The following is a 17,658-nucleotide window of genomic DNA, read 5'->3' as shown; positions in this document are numbered from 1 at the left end:
AGACATACAGATGGCCAAGAGGCACATGAAAAGATGCTCAACATCACTAATTATTAGAGAAATGCAAATCAAAACTACAATGAGGTATCACCTCACACCGTTTAGAATGGGCATCATCAGAAAATCTACAATAAATGCTGGAGAGTGTATGGAGAAAAGGGAACCCTCTTGCACTGTTGGTGGGAATGTAAATTGATACAGCCACTATGGAGAACAGTATGGAGGTTCCTTAGAAAACTAAAAAATAGAATGTTAATATTAGGTGAATCTGGGTAAATGGTATACAGGCATGCTTCATTTCATTGCACTTCACTTTACTGCACTTCACACTGTGTTTTTTACAAGTTGAAGTTTGGGACAATCCTGGTTGAGCAAGTCTATTGGCGCCATTCTTCCAACAGCATTTGCTCACATCATGTCTCTATGCCACATTTTGGTAATTCTTGGAATGTTTCAAGCTTTTTCACTATTACTATATTTGTTATGGTAATCTGTGATCAGTGATCTTTGATGTTAATGTTGTAATTGCTTGAGGGTGATACAAACCTCACCCAGGTAAGAAGGTGAATTCAGTGTATAAATGTTGTGTATTCTGACTGCTCCACTGTTCCTCCATCTCTCTCCCACTCCTTGGGGCTCACTATTACTTGAGACACAATATTGAAGTTAAGCCAATTAATAACATTACAATGGCCTCTAGTGTTCAAGTGAGAGGAAGCGACACATGTCTCGCACTTTAAATCAAAAGCTAGAATAATTAAACTTAGTGAGGAAGGTTATGATAAAAGCTGAGATAGGCTGAAAGTTAGGCCTCTTGTGCCAAACAGCCAAGCTGTGAAGGCAAGGGAAAAGTTCTTGAAGGAAATTAAAAGTGCTACTCCAGTGAACACACAAATGATAAGAAATTGAAACAGCCTTATTGCTGATATGGAGAAAGTTTTAGTTGTCTGGATAGAAGATCAAACCAGCCACAATATTCCCCTAAGCAAAAGCCTAATCCAGAACAAGAATCTAACTCTCTTCAATTCTACAAAGGCTGAAAGAGGTGAGGAAGCTGCAGAGAAAAGAGTGAAGCTAGCAGAGGTTGGTTCATGAGGTCTAAGGAAAGAAGCCATCTCCATAACATAAAAGTGCAAGGTGAAGCAGCAAGTGCTAATGTAGAAGCTGCAGCAAGTTATCTAGAAGATCTAGCTAAGATAATAAAGGAAGGTGGCTACACTAAACAACAGATTTTCAGTGTAGGCAAAACAGCCTTCCATAAAAAGAAGATGCCCTCTAGGATGTTCACAGCTAGAGAGGAAGTCAGTGACTGGCTTCAAAGCTTAAAAGGGCAGGCTGGGGCTTCTCTGGTGGCGTAGTGGTTGAGAGTCCGCCTGCTGATGCAGGGGACACGGGTTTGTGCCCCAGTCCAGGAAGATCCCACATGCCACGGAGCGGCTGGACCCGTGAGCCGTGGCCGCTGAGCCTGTGCGTCCGGAGCCTGTGCTCCACAACGGGAGAGGCCACAGCAGTGAGAGGCCCGCGTACCACAAAAAAAAAAAAAAAAAAGGGCAGGCTGACTATTTTGTTAGGAGCTAATGCAGCTGGTTGATTTTAAGTTGAAGCTAGTGCTCATTTACCATTCCGAAAATCCTGAGGCCTTTAAGAATTATGTTAAATCTACTCTGCCTGTGCTCTATAGATGGAACAACAAAGCCTTGATGACAGCAAATCTGTTTACAACAACATGATTTACTGAAAATTTTAGGTCCCCTGTTGAGACTTACTGCTCAGAAAAAAATTCTTTGCAAAATATTACTGCTCATTGACAATTCACCTGGTCACCCAAGAGATCTGATGGAGATGTACAATGAGATTAATGTTGTTTTCATGCCTGCTAACACAGCCCATGGATCAAAGAGTAATTTTGACTTTTAAGTCTTATGATTAAGAAATACATTTTTAAGGCTATAGCTCCCATAGACAGTGATTCCTCTGATGGATCTAGACAAAGCAAATTGAAAACCTTCTGGGAAGGATTCACCATTCTAGGTGCCATTAAGAACATTCATGATTCATGGGAAGAGGTCAAAATACCAACGTTAACAGGAGTTCAGAAGAAGTTGATTCCAACCCTCATGGATGACTTTGAAAAGTTCAAGATTTCAGTGGAGGAAGTTATTGCAGATGTAGTGGAAATAGCAAGAGAAGTAGAATTAGGAGTGGAGGCTGAAGATGTAACTGAATTGCTGTAATCTCATGATAAAACTTTAATGGATGAGAAGTTGCTTATTACAGATGAGCAAAGAAAGAGGTTTCTAAAGATGGAATCAACTTCTGGTGAAGATGCTGTGAAGATAGTTGAAATGACAACAAAATGTTTAGAATATTAAATAAACTCAGTTTCTAAAACAGTGGCAGAGTTTGAGAGAATTTTGAAAGAAATTCTGCTGTGGGTAAAGTACTGTCAAACAGCGGTGCATGCTACAGAGAAATCATTCATGAAAGGAAAAATCAATTGACAGCAAACTTCATTGTTTTATTTTAAGAAATTGCCACAGTTACCCCAACCTTCAGCAACTAACACCCTGATCAGCAGCTATCAATGTCGAGGCAAGACCCTCCACCAGCAAAAAGATTATGACTTGCTGAAGGCTCAGATGGTGGTTAGCATTTTTCATTAACAAAGTATTTTTAAGTAAGGCATATATATTGTTTTTGAGACATAATGCCTTGCACACTTAATAGACAACAGCATAATGTAAACATAACTTTTATATGCACTGGGAAACCAAAAAATTTGTGTGGTTCACTTTATTGTGGTGGTCTGGAACCAAACCTACATCTCTGAGGTATGCCTGTATGGGTACCCTTTATACTGTTCTTATTTTTTTAGCTTTTCTGTAAGTTTGAAATTATTTCCAAGTTTTACAAAAATCTCTACAATTTTTTATATACATTGTTCAGTACTCATTCAAAAATAACCTGGTGTGGGCTTCCCTGGTGGCGCAGCCGTTGAGAGTCCGCCTGCCGATGCAGGGGACACAGGTTTGTGCCCTGGTCTGGGAAGATCCCGCGTGCCGTGGAGCAGCTGGGCCCATGAGCCATGGCCGCTGAGCCTGCGCGTCTGGAGCCTGTGCTCCACAACGGGAGAGGCCCGCGTACCGCAAAAAAAAAAAAAAAATAACCTGGTGCATGAGAATATAAGACATAAGCAAAACCTAAGAGAAATAATAGAAAATAGAAATTGGTAGACCAAAAATATCAAGATGGAATTATTACACATGGACTTAAAAAAACTATTATTAAAGAAAACTAAATAGGCAAGCCATACATATCAAAAGAAATCAGAAAAACACATACCTAATAAAGAACTTGCATCAATGTATAAAAAAATACTAGAACTTAATAATAAAAAGACAAGTAACCTAATTTTAGAAATCAGGCAAAATAGTACAGTAAAAGGATGATACACCATGATTAGGAGGGACTTATCCCTATCCAATTCACCATGTTAACAGATTAAAGGAGAAAAACCATATGATTATTTCAATAATTTCAATAAGCATTTGATAAAATACATTTATGATAAAAGCCATCAGCAAACCAGGATTAGAAAGAAACTTCCCCAGTGTGATAAAGGGTGATTGTGAAAAACTTAAAGTTAATATCATTCTTAATAGTAAATGCTGAATTTTTGTCCCTAAAACTCAGGTACAAAACAAAAGATGCCTGCTCTTACCACTTCTAGTTAACACTGTAGTGAAGGTCTTGGCTAGTCCAATAAGAGAAGCAAAGGAAATAGGAGTCATACAGATTGAAAAAGAAGAAATAAAACTGCCTTTATTTAGAAATGATGTGATTGTATATGTATACAATCCTAAGGAATCTAAAAAAAAAAAAACTAGACCCAATTATTGAATTCAATAATGTGCCAGGATTCAAAGTCAATACAGTTGGCCCTCCATATTGGCAGGTTCTGCATCTGTGGATTCAACCACTGCAGATGGAAAATATTCAGAAAAAAATCTAGAAAGTTCCAAAAAGCAAAACTTTGTTTTGCATGCCAGTAAAAATTTATATAGCATTTACATTTTATTTACAACCATTTACATAGTATTTACATTGTATTAAGTATAATAAGTAATCTAGAGATGATTTAAAGTATATGGGAGTATGTGCATAGGTTATATGCAAATATTATACCATTTTATATAAGGGTCTTGAGCATCTGTGGATTTGGGTATCTGCAGGGTGTCCTGGAACACATCTCCTGCAGATACTGAGGGACAGCTGTAAAAAAAAAATGAGTTGCATTTCTAGATCATAGCAACAAACTATAGGAAATTGAAATAAAAATACAATTTATAAAGCAGCAAAAAATTAATTACTTAGAAATCAATTTTTAAAAATAAGATCAAGACCTATACAAGTGAAAACTAGAAACAATGCTGGGAGATTTAATGTAATCCTAATCAAAATGCTGGAAGAATTCATTTTTGTTGTTGTTATCCTTGCTTTTTGGTAGAACTAAGCAAGCTGATTCTTCCCACCACCCCCCAGTTTTATCCAGAAATAATTCACAAACATCACTGTATAAGTTTAAGGTGTACAGCAAGATGGCTTGCTTTACATATATTGTGAAATGATTACCACAATGTTTATTTAACTTCCATCATCTCATATAGATAAAATAAAAAGAAGAGAATAAAATTCTCCTTGTGATAAGATAAATTTATATAGAAATAGAAATCACCTAAAATAGCCAAAATTGTTTCGAAAAAGTATGAATTTGAAGGACTTTACCTGCTTTCAAGACTTGCTATGAAGCTACATTATTCAAGACAGTGAGACAAAAAAATTGTAACTATGTATGGTAATAGATGTTAACTAGACTTACTGTGGTGATCATTTCACAATATATATAAATATTAAATTATTATGTTGTACACCTGAAACTGATATATATGACAATTATATCTCAATTAAAACAAGAAGAAAACACAGTGTGGTATTACTATATAAATAGTCACATAGATCACTGGAACAGAATAGTGTTCCTAAGAATAGAACTACACATATATGATCAATTGATTTTTGACAAAGATGCCCAGGTAATTCAATGGGGAAATTAATAGTTTTTTCAACAAAGGTGCTGGAACGACTGAATATCCATATGGAAGCAAATTAACCTTGAACCTTATTTTGCACCATATATAAAAAGTACCTCAAAAATGATCATAGCCTAAATATAAGAAATAAAACTACATAATTTCTATAAGAAAACAGTAGAAAAGCTTTGTGACTTTGGGTTAGGCAAAGATTTCTTAAATAAGAAACAAAAAAACATGAATCATGAAAAAGTAATAAATTGAATTTCAACAAAATTAAAAGTTTATGCTTTTCAAAGACAATGTTAAGAAAAAATGAAAGACTAAGCCACGACTGAGAAAACCTTTGAAAATCACATATATGACCAAGGACTTGCAAACAGAATACAGAAATAATGCTTGGAACTAAATAGTAAGAAAACAGACAAGCCACATGGGCAAAAGACAAGGACACTTCACCAAAGGTTTTATACAGATGGCAAATAAGCACATGAAAAAAATGCTCAATACCATTAGCCATTAGGGAAATGCAAACTAAACCCACAATGAAATGCCACTATGCACCTATTAGAATGCCTAAAATTAAAAATACTGATAATACCAAGTGCTGACAACCATGTGGAACAACTGCAACCCTTATATATTAGAAGTGAGAATGCAAAATGATACAGTAACTTTGGAAAACAGTTTGGCAGTATCTTATAAAATTAAACAAATACCTACAATGCAACCCAGTAATCCCACAGATGGAAACAACCTAGTAAACAACCCAGATGTCCTGGAATGAACTGGTGAATGAGTGGTATATACACGCAATGGAATTATCGCTAAACAATAAAAAGAAAAATAACCAACTACTAATACATGCAAAAATATGGATGAATATCAAAGAAATTAAGTGAAAGAAGCTAAACAAAATATCACTATTGCATTATTCCATTTATATGACATTCTAAAAAAGCAAAAGTATGGTGACAGAATGCAGATCAGTGTTTGCCAAGGGCGAGGGTGAGAGCAAAGACTGACAACAAGGGGAAAACATTAGAACTTGATGAAGTGATAGAGATGTTCCATATCTTGATTACGGTGGTAGTTACACAACTATATGCACCTGTTAAAACCCATCGAAGTAGACATTTGGTGAATTTTATTGTTTGTAAATTATACCTAAACCAAGATGATAAAGAATGAAATCCTAAAAAAAAATAAATCCTAGAACTGAATTAAAAGAGGGTAAACAATCTAATATTTTTTAAAAAGCAAACTACTACATAAAGAAGGATAATACACCATGATTAGGTGGGGTTTATCCCAGCAATAGTTCATTTAACATATGAAAATTATTCAAACCAAATTCAGCACATTAACAGATTACAGTGTAAAAGTATATGATCATTTTAATAGATTAGTGGTTCTTTTTTGTCCCTCGGTAAAGTTGACAATGTCTGGAGACATTCTGGGTTGTCACAACTAGGAGGTTGCTACTGGCCTCCAGTAGATAGAGACCAGGAATGCTGTTAAACACCCTACAATGCACAGGGTAGACTCCAATTGAGAATCACTATTCCATATTCTACTTTCCCAGCTCAAGACTATATTTATATTTACACACATTGCTATTGGGTACATACAACTAGTCTATTGTTCCTTTCTATATAATACCTTACAGTAAGCATCCCCCATTATGTTTCTCATCCATACCCTGGTGATAAATACCTAAGTTGTTTCTAACTGCACTCCACCACACACAACACTGCCATGCAATCAACAGCCTTGTAAATGTTCCCTCGTGGACCTCTATGAGAATTTCTCTGGGATACATATTCATGAATGGAACCCAAGATCATACACATGCTTAACTTTGATAAATACTACCCAGGTGCTTTCTGGAATGGCTGAACCAGTTTAATACTGTGCAAAAAAGAGTTAACATATCAGGCCTGAGACTGCTATCCCTAAAAAGACCTGCTTGAAAGGTTGGCCCTTGGCTGGCATCTTGGAACTTGGATCTCAAGAGATTTTTCACCATTCCCTGACAAGAGTGGCTCACTGTGCCTAAACTATTTGTATGAACAATGTGGTTTATGCAGAATACTTGCTTTCCTTCTGGGAGTCTGGAATTTTGGTACATGCTAGGCAGAGGGTGCCTACATGACCAGCCACCCATAGAAATCTTGGGCACTGAGTCCCTAATAATTTTCCCTGGTGGACAACATTTCAAAAGTGTTTTCACAACTCATTGCAAGGGGAATTAAGTGCATCCTGTATGACTCTACTGGGAGAGGACTCTTGGAAACTTACACTTGGTTTCCTTCACACTTTGCCCCATGTGCCTTTTCCTTTTGCTGATTTTGCTTTGTATCCTTTAGTTGTATTAAATCACAACCATGAGTATGACTATATGCTGAGTCCCGGGACTTGTAGCAAATCACTGAACATATGGGTGGCCTTCGGGCTATCCCCCCACTACACATTCCCATAGTAAAAGCAGGAGAATTTGCAAGAAAACTTACTCTTAGTTGCACACTTTCATGTGTCATTTGAATTTTATACCATGTGCATGTATTATCTCTTTAAAAATAAATACTTTATAAAACGGGGGAGAAGAGTTGTCAAAACAACTAGGTCACCTGTGAATAAGACACAAAAGATATTAGAGAACCACAGAGGTATAAAGTGAAACCTTATTAAATCCATGTGAGGAAGCCCAAAGACGGTAAGGAACTTACCCAAAGTTACCCAGACAATCATTATAGACAGGACTCACATCCTCACTTCCCTGTTTCCTAGTGTTCCTTCCTCTAAATCATGTAGCCCCTTTTCCTACACTTGTCACTTCCCCTACCCTAGTGTTCTCCCTTAAATGCCTTGCAGGGGTCCAGTTTCATGCTGGCCATGGTCTCTCCTTTCTCAGATTCCTGGAATATATGAATATGTTCAGAGTCCCTCCCAAAGCACTGGGTCCCATGGAAACTGAGCCCCGTAGGAGCAGAGAAGAGAAGTTGAAGAAAAATCCTACTGATAATTATCTGGAAGGATCGAAAAAAGGCGTGGAGAACAGTAAAGAAGAAGAGTCCTTGGACAAATCACAGTACCTTCCTAAGTCCTCATACTCTAGCAAGGGGATGAACATCAGGGTCAGAGAGGAATCCATCCCCTACCATGGGGCAAAGCAACTGAGCAGAACCAAATAGCTCAGAGACTCCTTCCATGGCTTCCAAACATCTCTCAAAACCCTCCCCAAAGGGGAAGATGCTTACGTGCTCCAGGAAGCAGGGTCCTATCTCGCTGAGGTGGGGGTCATCATTGTTGTACTGTTTCTCCAGGTCTCTTACGAAGCCCATCTGAAACCTGTAGATGTCTTCAATGTTCCCAAAGATCACCTTCAGTTGCTCATCACTGAACATGTCCCTTCTCTTCCGGCATTGCTTCAGGTAGCCCTGCAGACAAAGCAAAAGCCCAGGTTGAGGATGCCCTTCACTCCCTGGGGGCTTTACCACTTCCTGAGCATTTGGGAGCCTTATTTCAGTACCATGAAGTAGACAGGGAATAACCATTTACACTTTTCATACGAGAAAATTGGGGTTTAAAGAAGGAAGTCACTCCACCAGTGAATAATTAGGAAAGATGGATCTCAATCAAAGGTCTTCAGACTGCAGACTCCAGAGCATAGAGCCTTTTATGACAAGGACCCCCAAAAGTCATAGGACCCTTTATCAGAATCTGGTTAAGCACAAACATTTTCACTTGCTTTAGTAGTGAGTTACTGGTTTAGCTGGATTGATTCACAACTCTAATGTTCTATTTCTTATAGGACCAATCCAAAAGGTCAGGTAGGAAAACTTTCCAAAAGGGAACAGGAATTGACAAAACCAAACCATCCTTTAAAGTGGGTATCTTAGCCATCTAAGGTAGCTGGCTAGGAGAGATAGTTTGGATGAGCTTAGCCAGCAAGCTCACAAGTGGCCAGGCATGGTGTTTTTAACAGGGTAAGTATTTAGGACACATTTGTGAATAAATGGATGAGTTAATACAGCTAGCCACTGATGAAGGAAGAATCAATGAAAGAGATTCTTGGTCTGATAAGAGAGCACCGAGATAACACAATTAGACTCAGGACACATTGTAAGTCAGGGCAAAAGAAACCGAACACAGTGTTCCGTTCTAAAACTACTGGTGTAGATTTTTAACTAATGGCCACTGTCCTCATTAGAAATCATTAGCATGTGAAAATGTTCTGGTGAGAATGAATTATGGTCAATTGCTTTCATCCAAAAGCTAAATGTGATTATTATAACACTTGTTGGGCCCCTAATGAGGAGCATTTATGGTGAATGACTTATCACTTCTGGTCCTAACTCCATTTTGTCTCCTCTAACACAGCTTGCAATGAAGTCATTTAGGCATACTCCAGGAAGATCCTCATCCCTGGCTTCAGTGCCCTTTACCAACCCCTACCAAAATCTCACTTACCTTAGCTCTTCTTACCCTCCAATTCAGCCATTAATGAGTGTCTTTAAAACAGTTTGCAAATTAATAATTTGTGCCAATAATGTGTTGACATTTATTTATACTACTATTTATTGTTGTTTTGATTCGCATTTCTCTAATGATTAGTGATGTTGAGCATTCGTTCATGGGTTTGTTGGCAATCTGTACATCTTCTTTGGAGAAATGTCTATTTAGGACTTCTGCCCATTTTTGGATTTTTTTTTTTGATATGGAGTTGCATGAGCTGCCTATAAATTTTGGAGGTTAATCCATTGTCAGTTGCTTCATTTGCAAATATCTTCTCCCATTCTGAGGGTTGTCTTTTCATCTTGTTTCTGGTTTCCTTTGTTGTGCAAATCTTTTAAGTTTCATTAGGTCCCATTTGTTTATTTTTGTTTTTATTTCCATTTCTCTAGCAGGTGGGTCAAAAAGGTTCTTTTTGTGATTTATGTTATAAAGTGTTCCGCCTATGTTTTCCTCTAAGAGTTTGATAGTTTCTGGCCTTACATTTAGGTCTTTAATCCATTTTGAGTTTATTTTTCTGTATGGTGTTAGGGAGTGTTCTAATTTCATTCTGTTACATGTAGCTGTCCAGTTTTCTAAGCACCAATTACTGAAGAGGCTGTCTTTTCTCCACTGTATATTCTTGAATCCTTTATCAAAAATAAGGTGACCATAGGAGCGTGGGTTAATCTCTGGGCTTTCTATCCTGTTCCACTGATCTATATAGCTGTTTTACTGCCAGCACCATACTGTCTTGTTTACTGTAGCTTTGTAGTATTGTCTGAAGTCAGGGAGCCTGATTCCTCCAGGTACGTTTTTCGTTCTCAAGATTGCTTTGGCTATGTGGGGTTTTTGTGTTTCCACATAAACTGTGAGATTTTTTGTTCTAGTTTTGTGAAAAATGCCATTGGTACTTTGATAGAGATTGCACTGAATCTGTAGATTACTTTGGGTAGTATAGTCATTTTCACAATGTTGATTCTTCCAATCCAAGAACATGGGATATCTCTCCATCTGTTGGTATCACCTTTAATTTCTTTCATCAGTGTCTTGTATTTTTCTGCATACAGGTCTTTTGTCTCCTTAGGTAGGTTCATTCCTAGCTATTTTTAAATTTTCATTGCAATGATATATGGGATTGTTTCCTTAACTTCTCTTTCAGAATTTTCATCATTAGTGTAAAGGAATGCAAGAGATTTCTGTGCATTAATTTTGTATCCTGCTACATTACCAAATTCATTGATTAACTCTAGTAGTTTTCTGGTAGCATCTTTAGGATTCTCTATATATAGTATCATGTCATCTGCAAAGAGTGACAGCTTTACTTCTTCTTTTCCGATTTGGATTCCTTTTATTTCTTTTTCTTCTCTAACTGCTGTGGGTAAGACTTCCAAAACTATGTTGAATAATAGTGGTGAGAGTGGAAAACCTTGTCTTCTTCCTCATCTTAGTGGAAATGGTTTCAGTTTTCACCATTGAGAATGAAGTTGGCTGTGGGTTTATCATATACAGCCTTTATTAGGTTGAGATAAGTTACCTCTATGCCTACTTTCTGGAGAATTTTTATCATAAATGGGTGATGAATTTTGTTGAAATCGTTTCCTGCATCTATTAAGATGACCACATGGTTTTTCTCCTTCAGTTTTTTAATATGGTTTGTCACACTGATTGATTTGCGTATATTGAAGAATCCTTCCATGCCTGGGATAAACCCCACTTGATTATGGTGTATGATCCTTTTAATATGCTGTTAGATTCTGTTTGCTAGTATTTTGTTGTGGATTTTTGCATCTATGTTCATCAGTGATATTGGCCTGTAGTTTTCTTTCCTTGTGACATCTTTCTCTGGTTTCAGTATCAGGGTGATGCTGGCCTCATAGCTTGGGAGTGTTCCTCTCTCTGTTATACTTTGGAAGAGTTTGAGAAGGATATGTATTAGCTCTTCTCTAAATGTTTGAATAGATTCTGCCTGTGAAGCCATCTGGTCCTGGGCTTTTGTTTTTCGGAAGATTTTAAATCACAGTCTCCATTTCAGTGCTTGTGATATGTGCTTATATTTTCTATTTCTTCCAGGTTCAGTCTTAGAAGGTTGTGCTTTTCTAAGAAATTGTCCATTTCTTCCAGGTTGTCCATTTTATTGGCATATAGTTGCTTGTAGTAGTCTCTCATGATCCTTTGTATTTCCACAGTGTCAGTTGTTACTTCTCCGTTTTCATTTCTAATTCTATTGCTTTGCATCTTTTCCCTTTTTTCCTTGATGACTCTGGCTAATGGTTTATCAATTTTGCTTATCTTCTCAAAGAACCAGCTTTGGGTTTTATTGATCTTTGCTACTGTTTCCTTCATTTCTTTTTCATTTATTTCTGATCTGATCTTTATGATTTCTGTCCTTCTGCTAACTTTGGGGGGGTTTTGTTCTTCTTTCTCTGATTGCTTTAGGTATAAGGGTAGCTTGTTTATTTGAGATGTTTCTTGTTTCTTGAGGTAGGATTGTATGGCTATAAACTCCCCTCTTAGAACTTCTTTTGCTGCATCCCATAGGTTTTGGGTTGTCATGTTTTCATTGTCATTTGTTTCTAGGTATTTTTTGATTTCCTCTTTGATTTCTTCACTGATCTCTTGGTTATTTAGTAGTGTATTGTTTAGCCTACATGTATCAACAAACTTTTTTCATGTAATTGATATCTAGTCTCATAGCATTGTGGTCAGAAAAGATACTTGATACAATTTCAATTTTTGTAAATGTACCAATGCTTGATTTGTGACCCAAGATATGCTCTATCCTGCAGAATGTTCCATGAGCACATGAAAAGAAAGTTTATTCTGTTGTTGTTGGATGGAATGTCCTATAAATATCAATTAAGCCCATCTTGTTTAATGTATCATTTAAAGTTTGTGTTTCCTTATTTGCTTTCATTTTGGATGATCTGTCCATTGGTCTAAGTGTAGTGTTACAGCCCCCTACTATGATTGCATTACTGTTGATTTCCCCTTTTATGGCTGTTAGCATTTGCCTTACGTATTGATGTGCTCCTATGTTGGGTTCATCAATATTTACAGTTGTTATATCTTCCTCTTTGATTGATCCCTTGATAATTATGTAGTGTTCTTCTTAGTCTCTTGTAATAGTATTTATTTTAAAGCCTATTTTGTCTGACATGAGAATTGCTATACCAGCTTTCTTTTGATTTCCATTTGCATGGAATATCTTTTTCCATCCCCTCACTTTCAGTCCATGTGTGTCCCTAGGTCTGAATTGGGTTTCTTGTAGACAGCATATATATGGCTCTTGTTTTTGTATCCATTCAGCCAGTCTATGCCTTTTGGTTGGATAATTTAATCCATTTACATTTAAGGTAGCTGTTGGTATGTATGTTCCTATTACCATTTTCTTAATTGCTTTGGGTTTGTTATTGTAGGCCTTTTCTTTCTCTTGTGTTTCCTGCCTAGAGAAGTTCCTTTAGCATTTGTTGTAAACTGGTTTGGTGGTGTTGAATTCTCTTAGCTTTTGCTTGTCTTTAAAGGTTTTAATTTTTTTGTCGAATCTGAATGAGATCCTTGGTGGGTAGAGTAATCTTGGTTGTAGGTCTTTCCATTTCATCATTTTAAATATGTCCTGCCACTCCCTTCTGGCTTACAGAGTTTCTGCTGAAAGGTCAGCTGTTAACCTTATGGGGATTCCCTTGTATGTTATTTGCTGTTTTTCCCTTTTAATGTTTTTTCTTTGTATTTAATTTTTGACAGTTTGACTAATATGTTTTTTGGCATGTTGCTCCTTGGATTTATCCTGTATGGGACTCTCTGTGCTTCCTGGACTTGACTATTTCCTTTCCCATATTAGGGAAGTTTTCAACTATAATCTTTTCATATATTTTCTCAGTCCCTTTCTTTTTCTCTTCTTCTGTGACCCCTGTAATTTGAATGTTGTTGCATTTAAAGTTGTCCTGGAGGTCTCTGTGACTGTCTTCAATTCATTTCATTCTTTTTTCTTTATTCTGCTCTGCAGTAGTTATTTCCACTATTTTATCTTCCAAGTCACTTATCTGTTCTTCTGCCTCAGTTATTCTGCTATTGCTTCCTTCTAGAGAATTTTTAATTTCATTTATTGTGTTGTTCATCATTGTTTGTTTGCTGTTTAGTTCTTCTAGGTCCTTGTTAAACATTTCTTGTATTTTTTCTATTCTATTTCCAAGATTTTGGATATCTTTACTGTCACTATCCTGAATTCTTTTTCAGGCATACTGTCTATTTCCTCTTCATTTGTTTGGTCTGATGTGTTTTTACCTTGCTCCTTCATCTGCTGTGTGTTTCTCTGTCTTCTCACTTTGCTTATCTTACTGTGTTTGGTGTCTCCTTTTCACAGGCTGCAGGTTTGTAGTTCCTGTTGTTTTTGGTGTCTGCCCCCAGTGGCTATGGTTGGTTCAGTGGGTAGTGTAGGCTTACTGGTGGAGGGGCCTAGTGCCTGTGTTGTGGTGGATGAGGCTGGATCTTGTCTTTCTGGTGGGCAGATCCACTTCTGGTGGTGTGTTTTGGGGTATCTGTCACCTTTTATGATTTTAGGCAGCCTCTCTGCTAGTGGGTGGGGTTGTGTTCCTGTCTTGCTAGTTGTGTGGTATAGGGTGCCCAGCAATGTAGCTTGCTTGTCATTTCGTGGAGCTGTGTCTTAGCATTGAGATGGATATCTCTGGGAGAACTTTCGCCATTTGATATTACATGGAGCTGGGAGGTCTCTGGTGGACCAATGTCCTGAGCTCAGCTCTCCCACCTCAGAGGTACAGGCCTGACACCCAGCCGGAGCACTAAGACCCTGTCAACCACACAGCTCAGAAGAAAAGAGAGAAAAGAGAAAGAAAGAAAAAAAGAAAAGAAAATGAAATAAAGTTATCACAATAAAAATAAAAAGTAATTTAAAAAAAGAAGGAAGAGAGCAACCAAACCAAAAATCACATCCACCAATGATAACAAGTGCTAAAAACTATACTAAAAAAAAAAGCGGACAGGCAGAACCCTAGGACAAAGGTTAAAAGCAAAGCTATACAGACAAAGTCACATAAAGAAGCATATACATACACACTCACAAAAAGTGAAAAAGGAACAAATTATATATGTGTATATATATATATATATATATATATTTTAAAAAGGTGGAAGAGAACAACCAAATCAATAAAGAAATCTATCAATGATAATAAACTCTAAATACTAAACTAAGATAAATCTAAAGTCAGGAACAAATTAGATGCAGAAAGCAAACCCCAAGTCTACAGTCGCTCCCGAAGTCCACCGCCTCAATTTTGGGATTATTCATTGTCTATTCAGGTATTCCAGAGATGCAGGGTACATCAAGTTGATTGTGGAGATTTAAACCACTGGTCCTGAGGCTGCTGGGAGAAATAACCCTTTCTCTTCTTTGTTCACACAGCTCCTGGGGTGCAGCTTTGGATTTGGCCCCGCCTCTGCATGTAGGTCGCCTGAGGATATCTGTTCTTTGCTCAGACTGGACGGGGTTAAAGTAGTAGCTTATTAGGGGGCTCTGGCTCACTCAAGCTGGGGGGAGGGAGGGGTACGTAATGCGGGGCTAGCCTGCAGCAGCAGAGGCCTGTGTGACGTTGCACCAGCCTGAGGTGTGCGGTGTGTTCTCCCTGGGAAGTCGTCCCTGGATCATGGGACCCTGGCAGCGGTGGGCTGCAAAGGTTCCTGGGAGGGGAGTTGTGGATAGTGACCTTTGCTTGCACACAGGCTTCTTGGTGGCTGCAGCAGCAGCCTTAGAATTTCATGCCCATCTCTGGTGTCTGCACTGATAGCCGTGGCTTGCGCCCGTCTCTGGAGCTCATTTAGGCGGTGCTCTGAATCCCCTCTCCTCGTGCTCCCCGAAACAATGTTCTCTTGCCTCTTAGGCAGCTCCAGACTTTTTCCTGTACTCCAATCAGTCTAGCTGTGGTGCACTAGCCCCCTTCAGGCTGTGTTCATGCAGCCAACCCCAGTCCTCTCCCTGGGATCTGACCTCCGAAGCCCGAGCCTCAGCTCCCAGCCCCCACCAGCTCCAGCGGGTGAGCAGACAAGCCTCTTGGGCTGGTGAGTGCTGGTCAGCACCCATCCTCTTTTCTGGAATCTCTCCACTTGGCCCTCTGCACCCCTGTTGCTGCGCTCTCTTCTGTGGCTCCGAAACTTACACCCCGGCACGCCCTGTCCCCACCAGTGAAGGGGCTTCCTAGTGTGTGGAAACTGTTCCTCCTTCACAGCTCCCTCCAACAGGTGCAGGTCCTGTCCCTATTCTTTTGTCTCTGTTTTTTCTTTTGCCCTACCCAGGTACGTGGGGAGTTTCTTGCCTTTTGGGAAGTCTGATGTCTTCTGCCAGCGTTCAGTAGGCGTTCTGTAGGAGTTGTTCCACATGTAGATGTATTTATGATGTATTTGTGGGGAGGAAGGTGATCTCCATGTGTTACTCCTCCACCATCTGAAGGTCTCCCCCCAAGGGCATATAAGTTAAGATGAGTTGGCAGTGGAATATGACTGCCAAAAAAAAAAAAAAACTAATGTCATTTTCAGTTAGGGATGAAGAAGAAACAGATTGAGAGGGTGGAATGAGAAGTCATAGGAAGGTAATCACACCCCTGCAGGGGAGCAGCATTCAATTCTGAGCCCTGTTTTCAGAGGAACATGGAGTAAAGGATACAGAGACAGTGGGAAGTCAGCAGGGTAGAGAGATCCCTGAAAAGCAAAACCATGAAGAATGGTAGAAGGAACCAGGGCTGTTTGTCCTGGAGAAGAGAAGACTCAGAAGACCTCTGAAGGCCTATTACAGGGCAGAGGGAGCAGAAGGGGTCTATAGATATTACTGTTAAGCATGCTTCAAACGCCCTCTAACTCCATCTGCAGGGTAAAAGAGAATAGGGTGATATGGCAGTGGGTGTGAACTGATTGAACAGAGGTAGTTTTTGAGAGCCTCACCTCTCCTAGGAGTAAAGTGGGCATGAGTATGAAGGCATTACAGTGGGCGTTATCAAATCAATCACAAAAGGCATGAATTAGCCCTGGGACTGCCATGGTAATAGGCAAGGAAGGTTGACTATTTATTTCACTCTGTTTCAAAACCCACGAGGGTTGATTTAAGTCTAGATCTAATGCATTGAGCTATTGGATTGGCCAAAATGTGCCTTCGGTTTTTAAGTAAAAATAAAAGACACAGTTTTCATTTTCCCCAAGAACTTTATTGAACAATGTATTCACCCTTTTGTTCCACTACCACCTGCCATTTTTCAGACAACTTCGTAATTCTATCTTCCCAAATCTTTTTATCTTTTTGAGCAAAGAACTGTTCCAGGTGCCTCTTACAGTCTTCCAGGGAATTGAAATTTTATCCATTAAGAGAATTTTGTAAAGTCAAAAACAAATGCAAATCCAAAGGTGTAATGTCTGGTGAATTTGGCAGATGAATCAGAACTTCCCAGCCAAGCTGTAACAGGTTTTGCCTGGTCATCAAAGAAACAAGAGGTCTTGCATTATCCTGATAGACGATTATGCATTTTCTGTTGACTAATTCTGGACGCTTTTTTGTCGAGTGCTGCTTTCAGTTGGTCTAACTAGGAGCAGTACTTGGAATTAATCGTTTGGCTTTCTGGAAGGAGCTCATAATAGAGGACTCCCTTTTAATCCCACCATATACACAACATCACCTTCTTTGGATGAAGACCAGCCTTTGGTGTGGTTGGTGGTGTTTCATTTCACTTGCCCCACGATCTCTTCCATTCCACATTATTGTACAGTATCCACTTTTCATTGCCTGTCACAATTTATTTTAAAAATGGAACGTTTTCATTATGTTTAAGTAGAGAATCACAAGCAGAAATATGGTCAAGAAGGTTTTTTTCACTTAACTTATGTGGAACCCAAACATCAAAGCGATTATAACATAACCAAGCTGGTGCAAATGATTTTCAATGCTTGATTTGTATATTTTGAGTATGTCGGCTATCTCCCACGTGGTATAATGTTGATTATTCTCAATTAATGTCTCGATTTGATCGCTATTAACTTCAACTGGTCCACCTGACCATGGAGCTTCATCCAGCAA

The 17,658-nt window shown here is 38.6% G+C and overlaps 1 protein-coding gene across 4 annotated transcripts in view; it reads right to left on the bottom strand.

The window, feature by feature from the left end:
- Nucleotides 1-17,658, bottom strand: part of ARHGEF9 (Cdc42 guanine nucleotide exchange factor 9) — a 217,100-nt gene that overhangs the window by 72,659 nt on the left and 126,783 nt on the right. For all 4 annotated transcript variants that reach the window (XM_029241365.1, XM_029241369.1, XM_029241367.1 and 1 more), the window contains exon 4: nt 8,351-8,530. In XM_029241365.1, coding sequence (XP_029097198.1) covers nt 8,351-8,530 — 180 coding nt within the window. The remainder of the gene's footprint in view (nt 1-8,350; nt 8,531-17,658) is intronic.

The sequence above is a fragment of the Monodon monoceros genome, unplaced genomic scaffold (genome assembly GCF_005190385.1).
Source record: "Monodon monoceros isolate NGI ecotype Baffin Bay Population unplaced genomic scaffold, NGI_Narwhal_1 Super_Scaffold_22, whole genome shotgun sequence".
NCBI lineage: Eukaryota > Metazoa > Chordata > Mammalia > Artiodactyla > Monodontidae > Monodon > Monodon monoceros.
This window is presented reverse-complemented; position numbering and strand designations above follow the sequence as displayed.